The sequence below is a fragment of the Nothobranchius furzeri genome, chromosome 8 (assembly GCF_043380555.1).
Source record: "Nothobranchius furzeri strain GRZ-AD chromosome 8, NfurGRZ-RIMD1, whole genome shotgun sequence".
Taxonomy (NCBI): Eukaryota; Metazoa; Chordata; class Actinopteri; order Cyprinodontiformes; family Nothobranchiidae; genus Nothobranchius; species Nothobranchius furzeri.
The window spans coordinates 50573191-50586602 of record NC_091748.1 but is presented as its reverse complement, the minus strand read 5'-3'; the positions used below and the strand labels follow the sequence as shown (position 1 = coordinate 50586602).

At 42.6% G+C, this 13412-nt stretch overlaps 1 protein-coding gene across 18 annotated transcripts in view; it reads left to right on the top strand.

Annotated features, from left to right (window-relative positions):
- The window catches only part of celf5a (cugbp, Elav-like family member 5a), a 317079-nt gene that overhangs the window by 252245 nt on the left and 51422 nt on the right, over positions 1 to 13412 (top strand). For 15 of the 18 annotated variants that reach the window (XM_054730126.2, XM_054730125.2, XM_054730123.2 and 12 more), the window contains exons 4-5: positions 4375 to 4503; positions 10665 to 10744. In XM_054730126.2, coding sequence (XP_054586101.1) covers positions 4375 to 4503; positions 10665 to 10744 — 209 coding nt within the window. The remainder of the gene's footprint in view (positions 1 to 4374; positions 4504 to 10664; positions 10745 to 13412) is intronic. The other 3 variants (XM_054730129.2, XM_054730120.2, XM_054730134.2) reach the window with 1 other exon arrangement.

Below are 13412 nucleotides of genomic sequence, written 5' to 3'. Positions count from 1 at the left end.
GTTTAGGAAGTCCACTAAGAATCGTAATAAAGGCATTTAAAATAAATACCATGCACAGTTGAGGAAACGTTGGTTTAAGTACCTGATATGAAGCGGTCGCTGCGTAAGCGAAAACCTTTACTCTCGGGATCCCACAGCTTCATTTTAGTGTCACTAGCTCCTTTTATTACAATGATCCAACGTTTGCGGCGCTCCGGATCTTGGGGAATCCTGTAGATGGCTCATCCCTTATGTCGTCCGTGTCTGTTCTGCATCCTGGGGCACAACAGGAATGTACCATATTTCCTGTCTGGTTGAGTTTTCTGACAATAACAAATAGCCCAGCTGCGGGCTTCTGCCTGCCAAGATGGCGCCGTTTTGATTTGAACTGTTGCATGCCGGGAGAAGTGACGTCAACTCCCGGAGCTCTACTGGCGATGAACAAAAGACCTGAATTCCCAACGGAGCATTTTAGTTGAGAGCAGCCAGGGCGGAATCCTAGACGGTGGAACGGATCTCCCAGATTATCTGTTTTCACGCACTGTTCACTTGTTTTCAAAGCCGATTTACTTTCACGTGTGCCACCTTCCTCTCAGCCGCAGATCTCTTACTAAGTAATATAAAAATAAAATAATCTTTGCTTTCACCTCCTGCGAGTGTTCCAGATTGGTTTCGTTCTCTGAAACAAAAGGCAGCAGGCTGAAAACGACTCTTGTGTTTCAGGGTTTTGTGTGCGTGTGTGTGTGTGTGTGTGTGTGTGTGTGTGTATGTGTGTGCGTGTGCGTGCGCGTGTGCGTGCGTGTGCGTGTGCGTGTGTGTGTGTGTGTGTGTGTGTGTGTGTGTGTGTGTGTGTGTGTGTGTGTGTGTGTGGCTAGAGCAATACTACACAGGTTTGTGAAATATAGTGGCCATGGTCATTTTACCCCTGAAGTCCTATAAATATTATTCCACTTAGATGAGGGTGACTTGCAGTTAGCCATCTTTTAGCTGGAGAATAGATGCAGCGCCGTATTTTAAGACATGTCACATGGAAGCTGTTAACACTGTGATTCTCAGAGTGCACCTCATATGAAATTGATAAAGGTCATGCAATAACTCAGGACTTGTCACGTCCACTTGAGAAGGGATTTTAGAGCTAAAGCATGGATGGGGAAAAAAATCAAAAGCCAGCAGTGGTTACACGAGTAACTGTGTTTGGTATGTTCTTACCGTGTTGCTTTTCTAACTGCATTGTTGGTTATTTTATAAAACACAGAAAATGTTTCCTTTTTACCTTGCTGCTGACCGTTTCGTCCACGGCTGTGAACTTCCTCAGAGCTGACGCTGATGGTGGCGTCACTTCCTACTCCATTTATCGGTGGACAGCAGAGGACGTTGTCGCCCTCTGCTGTCCGCTCTCCCCTCTTCGATGATGCAGTCCCATGCGCGATCCAATGTTTAAACCCCATTGTCTCTGTTCGTGGTCCCACATCCACGTCTCTTTATCGCAGTGGTTCCCAACCTTTTTCTCAAGGGACCCCATTTTTTACCAGTAAAATTTTTGACGACCCCCTCCCATTCTCTCTTCCAGTACAAACATTATTTAGAAATGATAAAATTGTTCAAGCACATTTTAATATGCTTTGATTCAATAGGCTCCAGTACAGAACAAAGTCATTAACAAAACCAAACAGAGCATAATGTGCTTGACAGTTTGTATTACTTTTCTGAACACATTGTTTCTTGTAAACACTGATAAATCAATCATTCCTTTCAATAAACGTTTGACACATAAAAAATACACTGAGCAAAATGTACTTAAATGTGTATATTACTGTTTATACTAGATTATTTACTGTAAAGTCTGTGATTAATCAACCAGTCCTATCTTTAATGAACTTTTGACACTTGAAAATAAAACAGTGAGCTGACCAAAATGTTCTTAAAAGTGTGTTCCTCTTTCTGTACTAATTATTTCCTGTCTTAATATCAGTAAACTTTTCACTCATGAAAAAAAAATGTGAGCAAAATGTAGGCTATAAACAAGTAATAAATGAAGTTTTAACCCCTTAAAGTGGAGAGGTCCTGGCGACCCACTGAGAGGCTTTGGCGCCCCCTTGTGGGGGTCGGGACCCCCAGGTTAGGAACCACTGCTCTATAGCTTCCTTTATCCATCTTTTGTATTTCTGTTGTTTGGTGTTTATGATCCTCGTGTTGTCTCAGTCCATTACATGGTTTTCTCTTGTGCAGTGATCTGTTACGGCTGACTTCTTTATTGTGCTTTCTGCTTCTTGTTTTGCTGCTCTTGTGTGTCTTCGACTTGTTTCCTTCTACTCCTTTCTATGTTCTATTGTTCGTGTGTTGAGTTGGCGTCCGGTTTCTCCCATGTATGCTTTATTGCAGAGTTTGCATGGGATTTCGTAAACGACTCCACGTTTATGTCCTGTTTCTAACTGTTGTGTACGGTTTTGTTGGTGTGTTTATGTTGTGTTTTTTTCATTGTTGCTGTTATTTTTTCTGTTACGCCTTTGATGTGTGGTAGGGTTATCACTGGTTTTGGTTCTTGTCTTTATGGGTTTCCGAGGAAGCTCGCAGCTGCGAACAAAACTGTCAGCAGCAAGGTAAAAAAGAAACCTTTTCTGTGTTTTAAAAAAAGAACCAACAATGCAGAGTAACTGAGTGTTTCTACACAAGTCTGTAAATGCAGTGTTGGTTTTTCCAGGAAAATCTTTGTATGTCTGCCCCCACCCAAACTCAATCCTTGACTCATCTCTGCGATCCGACCTCAGAATTTATATTCCCCCTCCAGCTAAAGGAAGGACCATCTTGGCCTTTCATTTTCCAGTTCAGGGCTTTTCTTTTTTTGCAGATAAATGCTCTCCAATCCACCCTGACAGATGTCACATTGCATCACTTCCATTTTGATACATAGCCTCTGATCCTGCCACTTGCAATAAGAAGGCAGCACCAGGGACACCCCTCCCCAGACAATGCTCTGACATGGCTGATTATTTTAAAGGTGCATCACTGATGGCGCTGAGGTGAAACCCTTACAGGATGCCACGTCCAGACCGCATACACTCTCTGCAGGAATGGTGGCATTGGTGCGTGGGTTGTTTCGCTCAAGGAGTGACAACAGCACATTATGTGGTAGTCACAGTTGAACCTGAAACCTCTGGTGGCGATTTACGCTGCTCCTCACCTCTTCACGGCTCTGGCTGTTAGTTGTGTCCCTCATTCCATCTCTCCTCTGTGACTTCACGGGTCAGAGTTGGAGAAACAATCTGTATAAAGGGGATGGTTTTAGTGCCTCTGCTGCCTGCAGAAACACAGCGCTGAAGCATTAATCATACATTGCCAGAGTACATCAGTAAACACAGTATGTCAGGTCAAGGTAAAAGATCAGATCCCACAGCATTTAACAGGACTCAATAGCATACAGGCAATCTATTGAAAAGTCAGCGTTATTCATGACATGTCTCCCAGGCCTCGGTGCGCACTGAAGAGACGTGCCATTGTTCACCGAAGAGCGCGCTGAAATATTTCTCTGGCTACACAAAAAAATACTGGATCAGCAGCAATTAGTAGAGTAAGAAAGAGATAAAGAGAGGGAGAGAAGGGAGGGCAGCGGTTGAAAAAGAATGAGGGGCAAAATGTAGAATCAGCGAGAGAAAAAAGGAAGCATGAAAGAGAGAGGGAAGAGATAGATGAATAAGAGGGAGAAGGAGGAGAGGCAGTGAGTAAAAAGGAAGGAGCGGAGTTGAGTCTGCAGCCCGTACAGTTTGGTGTGTAGGAGGTGAGAGCCGCCTGGAGCCCCTCTTCCTTTTAGACGACCAAAGACTCACTCATTGTCTTGGGTCTGTGTGTGTGTGTGTGTGTGTGTGTGTGTGTGTGTGTGTGTGTGTGTGTGTGTGTGTGTGTGTGTGTGTGTGCGTGTGTGCGTGCGTGTGTGTGTGTGCATGCGTGTGTGCGTGCGTGTGTGTGTGTGCATGCGTGTGTGCGTGCGTGTGTGTGTGTGTGAGAGAGAGAGAAGTGTCTTCATTATTTTGCCTTTTTTTTTCCTTTTCTTTCTTCTTTCCACACTCTGACCACACACTTACCCCTCGCAGCTACAGTACATGAGCTCATATGGGACTAAACTCACTTATACAAAAGATTGATCAGGACGGGGGGGGGGGGGGGGGGGGGGGGGCTAAACCACTGTGACTCGAGCCCGACCTTCAGGAAATAAACTGGATGCTTGTTCCTCAGCACCTGTGGACATAATACATGTTTTTCCACTGAGAAATAGATTTATTTTTTAATTGCTGTTGCTGTAATGAAAATGTTTCACACTATCCGCCTGCTCCCTAATTGCTTTCATAATTGAGGTCACTTATAATGCAACCTTTTGTCTCCTTTTTTTGTTTGTTTCAGAAGACAGGAAGCTGTTTGTTGGGATGCTGAACAAACAACAGACCGAGGAGGATGTTTACCGTCTCTTCGAACCCTATGGAGTCATCGAGGAGTGCACAGTGCTACGGGGTCCTGACGGAAACAGCAAAGGTAGGAACCATGATGCAGTTGTCAGCTTTATTTAGGTCACTGACAGGGAAGTGACTCTGTGTGTGATAGTGTGTGTGTGTGTGTGTGCCTACATCAGCAAGGTTATGCAAATTAGTCATGACATGTGCGTCAGATATAGGTCAACTAATATGTTCGCTTGATTGCAAATATTTGAGGAGTGTGCTTTTGATGTGTGAGACATCTATCAGCAGCATGTTTGTTACATTCGTTCTGTTCCTTATCTGATTCCATGTTTTTCGTTCTTCACTATGAGTGAATAGAGCTTGTTTCTACCGTTTTGCTGACATGTTTCAGCTCTCACTGTAGCCTTCGTCAGAGCATCGACAATGTTGGTGGCGTCACCTTAAACAGAGATGGAGTATGTACTTTACCTATAGTACAGATACTCAAAAATAGTACTTAAAGAGCAAGTCACCCCCAAATCACATTTTTTTTGCTGATGAACTATGTAAAGGAGTGTCTAATCGTGCTGCAGACACGTGTAGTCAATAATTTGGCAGTTCAGTGCATCTTGGTTAAAATTCAAATATTCTGCCTAAAACTGTCAGTGTTGCGCCGTCGTCAGGGAAAAATTCTGCACTGTATCTGAATTTAAATCTGCCACCGCTATTGGCTAAGAGGTATGCTATGATGTCATCTGGTACATTATGATGTCACAATGCCATTGTGAGCCTGCGTGTGTGTGTTTGTTAGCGGCTCCGCCTTCTCGGTCTGCCAAGCAACAGCATTTGTTGCATTTTTCAAACATGAAGTGGGAGTGAAGTAAGTTTCTTGTAGGGGGTGACTTGCTCTTTAAGTACAGTAACAAAGTACGTGCACTTGGCTACATTCCATCACTGAAGATTAGATTCATCATCACCAATATTTTATTCTTGCCAAAAACACAACACACACAATATTAATTAAATGTTCTTAAAAATCATTGCATTCCTGTTGATGATCACAGTGCAGTGAGACGGGTAATCTGCACAGATCAAAGGGTTTGCCCCAATATCGGCAGTCATGAATACTCTTTACTGATCTCTAGCATTTTGTTTTTGCTCACTGTTAATCTGACGTTGAGTTTTTTTGTCCTAAGTTAAATGTGAACCTAAGTCAGATACTGTAAACATTGTGCTCACTACAATTCATTGGTTTTCAGTTTCACTGAGCCAGTGAAACTGAAAACTCTTGATGACAGGGTATCACTGAATGATCGCTGTTCATTCCTCCCCTTCCGCATGGAGTTGGTGTCATATTATTGCCCAAATGATGTAAAACGTAGAAAGTAGGTCAATAATAGAGATCTGTGGCTGAGTGTGGCCAGCTACGTTTATTCTGTTGAATGAAAAAGGCAGTACATCTTATAGGACGGGGGTATCACTAGCCAGGATTTACATCACAGATATCCAATCACATGGCTGCTTTCAACGCCAGCAGAAATTCAGCAAAGTTCCTACTTCATAATAACGTTTAGCAGATGATGTTTGCATACACATTTATATAACATTGTTATTTAGCAAAAATGATCAGCGCTGGGAGGCGACGCGCTGTGCCAGAGTGTCGCCTCCCGACGCCTGCGGTAAAACAGACATTTGACCAAATTGTGACCTTTACCTTCTTGGTGTAACGTCCAGAAAGGGTCCGTTTTCACCTACGTAGTAACCTACACAGTGTCCGGTCACCTACAGACTTAATTCCACTATCTGAGTGGAGTTTCTATTCTGTCTTCTAAAGCCCAGAAGATTCTGCAGTGCAAATGGACATTTCAGGGGCACAAGATGCCAGCCTATGTTCCCAAACAAAGCTTTCTTTTGATAAGACCGCAGGATTGCACACTCTCATGAAAGGATGAACTTTCATAACTAATCATGTATTAAATGGACAATATGGTTAAATGAAATGTTTTGATTAACCTGTGCTTAGATTAATAAGGATGAAATGAATTATATATGACCCATATATTTAATCAGCATACTGACTGGACAAGCACACACTCACCATATCTCCATGATAAACGTTAAAGTAATTGCATGCACATGAATATTTTCTTATCCGCAAATCAGAGCATCTTTTGTATCTGGAAAAGACATGTGTTCTGAGGTTTGTTTGCTAACACCTCTTAACCTCTTTTGTCCTGATTGGCCATGTAATCATAATATGGGAATATTAAAACAGAATCACTTGCTGAGTGATTCAATTTAGTTTTGAGCAGAACTCCGGACTGGCCACCGGGAGAAATCTCTCTAACCATCGCATCTCTTGACAAGCTGTCAAAACCTGCTACACGCCACAGCTACCCAGAAACAGCTGTTCTAGATGCAAACTAGTTACAACCTGTTTCGCCTGGTGACATCTCTGGACTGGAGTAGTCGGTGCTGCGGTTAATCTACTGAACCTCGGTGCCCAGAGGTCATCCGACCTTCCTGACCTCCAGATCCGCGAAGAGGGTCTCCAAAAAGGGTGAGGTAGACACAGCATGAATACGTCTGATGTGGATTTGATAAATCCACTCTTTAGCTTATAACAACCACAAATTCTTTTCACACCCAGAACTCGGTTTCTTCTAGATGCAAGGCTCTGATAAACATCACATCCCATCCACTTATCTTCATCCATCACATTCGTCTTATTTAACTTGTCTTGTTTTTAATTTGTTTAGAAAATAAATTTCTTACTTTTTGTAAACTTGACTCTGCCTGAATTGGTACGAAGTGTGTTTGATCACTGAAAAAAGCAAAGAATCCTAATTCTTCTGATTAAACATTCAAAGACCAATCAGAGTGATGCTCTTTATTTATATAGAATATCACATCTTATTGGTCAAAAGTAAAGGTAACATATTAGGCTTAAAAGCAACAACATTTACCCCTTCTACATTGGTATTTAACCTTCCCCTCACCCCCAGCCTAACCTTAACCAGCTTGCGCATGCAGAGCTTTGTTTTGCGTTTCATTGTTCGTCTCAAACACGGAAAATTTAGACTGACATACTGGGTTAAGGTTAGGATGGGGTGAGGAGAAGGTTAAATCGCTAGAGGTTAGAGGTGAAATGTCGGTGAAATCTCCGTTTTACCGTGGATGTCAGATAGCCTCCCGACACGCAGGGGCTCCCGACACGTCAGAAACAAACGCTTGGCCACACTGCGTCACTTTTCTACGCTAGGGTGTGAGATTGTGCTGTGAAACGTCACAAATCTGTCTGGACCGTTATTAAAATGATACCCTGGAGTATCATGTTAAAGTTTAATAACAGTCTAAGAGAAATTTTAAAATGATGGACCAGGAACAACTTTTGAAGGAATTGGCATGACCACATGCTCTTGAATTTTTGCATTAATCCTGATAATTTAAAATTTACATGCAACCATTAACAGGTTGAAATGTAACGGTTGGTTTATGCTTGATGCATCCGCGAGGTCCGCACAGCTCCGCGCGGCGAAATTGCGTCATTTACAACCACGCCCCTCCACCGCGTGTCCGCACGGCCCAAAATTTCCGCAACGCGCACCTAGGAAAATTTCTAACCACACGGATGGACGGACGCGGAAAAACATGGCCGACTGGCAAGAACTAGTATGGCAGAGGTTCGTAAATACAGACATTTGTATGATTCGGCTCTCAGAGATCTCTGTGATCAACATGTTGTTAATAATTCTTGGAGAGAAATAGCTCGCACTGTCGGAAAAGACGAGGACGCTGTTAAAAATGCTGAAATGCCATGTTTTAAACAGTCATTTCTACTTCTACTATGGTGTAGTGTTGGATGCATGCCATAGAGCTCCATGCTGCCCCCTACAGTTTAGGAGAATATTGGCTCACCGCAGAGACGAGCCGCACGAACCATAAACACTGCGAGTTGTGAAGCGCGTTCCATCCGCGAGCTGCATCACCAAGCGGAAAGTAAAAGTGTCAAGCATAAACCAAGCTTTAGAAAAACACAAGACATGTGTAAATGTAAAGTGGTGCAGAATGATACCAGTAAAGATTTCATACATTTCCCTGCACTTATACTGGATTCATGAGGATGATGTGACATTGGATAGTTCATGTTGGTATCAGGCCAAAAACCAACACAGCAATTACAAATCATGTAATCAATAACTTGTCCTGGGACATTTTCAACAAGTCACGGGTTTTAAAGCAGTGAAGGATGACCTCTCCAGCTCTTGAGTTACAGCCACCCCCTCAAGGTGTTCATCTAGGCAATACACGGCTTGCAGAATATATTAAGATGTGAAAGCCTAATTATAGCAGTACATGGTACTATAGTAGAAAAGACCTTGTACAGGTCATCAGGAGCTCCAGCTCGGTCCTATCCATATCTCAATAGGAGGGGGCAGTGGCTTGGCAGCTGAATGGACATCTTGATCGGCTGCTGTCCACAGGGGTGAGCCCATTAACACAGGAAGAATGGGAGGGTGACGGGGTCAAGCAGGACAGATGATTAGAAGAATAAAGCATGAAAGATTAAATAAAAGAAGATAAACTTTAAATGAAATGAAATTAAGTGAAATAAGGTGTAATCCCAAGAGGACACAGTGGCTCAGATACTTAAAAAGATATAGATTCGCTGCTGACGTTAAGATGCCATGTCCGTTCAAGCAAGCTACATTTTGAAAAAAAAAATGAAAATAAAGTCATAGATCTGACCCTTTCCTTCAGATTCCAACCTGGAGTCACAGAATCTGATGTTCGCAGAGGATGGTATAACACCGGCTTGCAACACACACACACACACACACACACACACACACACACAGGAGCACACACACAGCTCTACTTAGCTTTTAAGGTCAAATATTCCAGAACCAGCTTCGAACAGAACACCCACCCACCCACCAAATTTAGTGTGCTAGGATACGAAGCGTGAATGTTTTTATGGTGGAAAACAAGGCAGTTTTTTTGCTTTCTTATTTTTTTTCTTAACCTAATAATCAAGAGATCAGTGCCCTGCGTGAACACACACACACACACACATGCAAATGGCAGGATTGAGAGTTAGCTGCATTTCCAGACAGTTACTCTGTCACCCAACAAGAAGAAAACAAAACTCAAAAATGGAACATGCAAAACAACTCCTGCAGTGGGATTTGTAAACAGAACAGGACATTACCTCCGTGACACTAGAGCAGCTCAGCTAGCTTCCTGCTCGGCTGCTGCACCAAGAACGAGCGTTTCGTGCACAGACAGCATGCTGTGTGCAGCAGGGTGAGAGAGGTTCAGAGGAGCAGCTTGATGGATGCATTATGATCCATTCATTTGGAAGGGGGACCAGCGCTGGATGAGGTTTTTCCAGGATTGTACATTTCAGAGGCGATTACGTATTTTTATTTTTCTTGACAAAACGTTTTATTTATTGGTTGCTGTCAGAATGTGAACAGATTTCCAATTATGGAACTTCAAAAATTCCCCAAAATTCACAGACTGTCCCTTAAGGGATGTGATCAAACTTTTGGGGTGTTATGCCCTATTTCTGCCACAGGCGTGCACAACAAGATGCTACTATCTGCACACTTGTCTCCATGTTATTGTGATTGCATCTGTTCTAGTCTTTTAAAACCCCAAATAATAAGTATTCAATGAAATGTATTCCATCAATTTAGAAGCGAGTCTTAATGCATGTTTGGAAGACTGGATGATGGGCTCACATTATTGCAATAACAGTTTTATTTGTAACCACAAATGCTATTAAAGTTTCTTTCACTCTCCAGTCTCCTTAATAGTCCCTCATTAGATTTCATCAAAGAGCTCTGGTTCTGTGGTTTCTGGCCTTTGGATCGTCTCCTTCACCTCTACAAATATTGATCAAAACATCCAGTTAGAAGAATGATAGATTGTTCTTAAATGGTTTTCTATTTGTGTCTAGTCGATGCATCTAGCAGTTAATATGGACAGACAGGCATGTGGTGCTAAATAGCAAGCTTTTCTGCATCATCAGTGCAATCTTTAGCCTGCAGCTTCTGCCTGCCTAATGCCTGAGTGGGGCAGCTCGTCGTGCATCAGGAGCCTCTGACTGCACACTGATTTCTGTGATGTCAGAAATATTTCATTACAGTTAACTTTACCTTAAATATTCACTCAATTGAGCACGTTCAGCGTACGTGTCTGTGCTGCCTGCATGCCAGCTTGTGTAATGCATCTGCTCTCTCTCTCTTCCAGGTTGCGCCTTTGTTAAGTTCTCCACACACACTGAAGCTCAGTCTGCAATTGGCGCCCTGCACGGCAGCCAGACCATGCCGGTGAGTACAGATCTACAGCAGGCAGAGTTCACCCCACGCATATACACAGCACGTCACTATAATAAGATCCACAGTCCTGGGTTTGAAACTTTGAGCCTTCGTTTTTGTTTTTAAAACTTAGAGAAGGTGCACTCTTGTTAATAAACAAACACAATATAGAATATTCCTCTGTTCTTTTTTAGATGACAGCACACTTTTAAAAAAAATCCTCATTTAATTCCTAGATAAAACTGTTTAGAACGATAATTGAATTTTGGATGAGTCATCAATCAGCAGTTCTGCTCACATAATCGGTGAATATAAATCCACTCTGAGATTGCATTTGCTGGTTATGTAAGCACGCTGTGTCCTCTGAATTCTCTCCGCATTTGATGTTCTGCGAGCACAAAAAGCTGTAGCTCTCATTTGTATGTGGCTCGTGTTTAGGCACAGTCCCCGTTTACCTGATGGTGTCAAAATAAACGCTCGTTACACTGCTCTCCAAACCAGGATGGAGTTACCGTGTGACATTTAGAAAGAGGACGCCGAGTCGCTTTGTGTGTTCTGCGCTGGCCCGAAGTACAGCATGCTTTCCTTTTATCGTGGTTTTGTTTCGTCTCAGAGAGGCAAAGACACTGAACTTATTCAGCCCCATGTCACAGGTGTTGTGTTTCACTGCATGATTTCATTATTAATGGTTGCCAGTGCGTAGCACAAGAGAGGAGAGTACAGAGAACCACCAGAAGCCAGCTGTGCCATCTTGGTGCAACTTTTGACTCAATCTAAGTGCAAATGACTGCAGGTCAGGAGGAAAGCCTCTAAATGTCCGTTCTCCGTAGATATCCTCCTTCTGTGTTGCGTTCCCCCCCCTATCTCTGCTCGCTCTCTGCCCTCCCTTGTCTCTCTTTGGCAGCCTCTTGGGATATTAGGGAATAGACTTGTTTACTCCACCTTTCACCACATTGGCTGCTGAATTATTCATCTAACTATAAGCAGGGTGCTGAAGGGAGGGGGGGGAGTTGAGAGAGAGAGAGAGAGAGAGAGAGAGAGAGAGAGAGAGAGAGAGAGAGAGAGAGAGAAGCAGACGGAGAATGAGTGAATGGACAGGATTTATACCTCCTGCTCCGCTAAATTGATTATAGAAATCTGATCAGCATCTCATATCCTGTGGATGCGGGAGGAGAGGGCATGGTGCGCCTGCCTTGCTGAGATTAACGGACCACCGGTGGACTATTAGGCCTCAACAGGATGGTGCTATTCAGAGCAAAAAGCCCATCGTTGTAGCAGAGGTCCCGGGAAAAGCCATGGACCAAACATCCTGCGTGTTCAGTGTGGCTCTGTGGGTGGCTGCTGAGTCACAGCAGCACAAAAAATGTATGTGCAAGCAAAATATTTCAAATTAAAAGCATAGCATCATTTAAAGGAGCGCATGCTGCCTCTCAAACCAGAGTTTTAAATGAGCATCATTTTTAAGTTAAGAAATGATGGAGGTTTGGTTGTTTCTGTTAAGTCTTGGGTGTTCACTCTCACTCAATTTTGCAAGATCTTGTGTAATCTGTTAGCACTCAGAGTATGTGCTGTGAATATGCTCTCAGCTACTGATGGCAAAATTTAGCTCAATATCTGTTCAATTCACCAAGTGTGAGTAATGTTTGTGACTTATCTGAAGTCAATTAGATGTCATGAATTAAAAAGTTCAAGACAGTCATAAAATGGGGTGTGTGTGGGCAAGAATCTGGGGATATGATGTATATCACAACACAGGGGAGAATATTCTAAAAATAGTGTGATACAAAAGTCAGATGATTTTTGCAATTTCAAGACTTAATTTAGAAACAAGACACATCCAGTGTTCCGTCTGAATGAAGGCTGTGAAAAGTGCTGTTGGAGTTTGAATTGCACCACAAAATAGGAATACATGTGTGCATGTACATTCTCAGTAAAAAATCAATACACTGCTTTTAAACATCAATTCAGTGTCATATCATGACATAGCGCAATATCTCGATGTTTTGATGTTTTCTAAGTTGAATACGTATGCATGTGATCCAGAATTGATCTATCTTTTATCAAAGATTTAAATTTCAACCTAAATTTCCTTTCAATCTGTCGATGCGCTAAAAGTGAGTTGTGATGGCTCTCAGATACATCCACAGAAAGTTTGAACTCAGTATCTGTAAATTTGATGGAGTTATGATCTAATTAGTGTTTGCTAATGTGGCAGCTATCAAAGCTAAAGCAAGGTTGGGCAATTTTGTGCGTGGAGGGCCACTATCCAGCATGTTTTAGTTGTTTCTCTGCTCCAACATTCCTGATTTCAATATGTGGTGATTAACCGGCTTCTACGGAGCTTCATGAGTTGATGAACAGGTGTGTTGAATCAGGGAAACAAGTAAAACACTCTGGCCTGACTGGGGTCAGGATTGGGCATACCTACCTTAAAGTGTTGAGTTTCATTTAAGTGCTTCTTGAGATAGTTTGCACATACAAGCACCTGTACACACAGCAAGTCATACATTTTCTGCCCCTGGATAATGGGCGAGAGTTGATAGATTTTAGTCGACCACAATTTTAAGTTTAGCCAAAAAGCAAATAAATATCGCTGAAATCTAAATGGTCCTTCATATAGACAGATTACAGAGTATTCGCCTAATTTCCAACCTCCTGAGACGATAAGACAATCTGATCC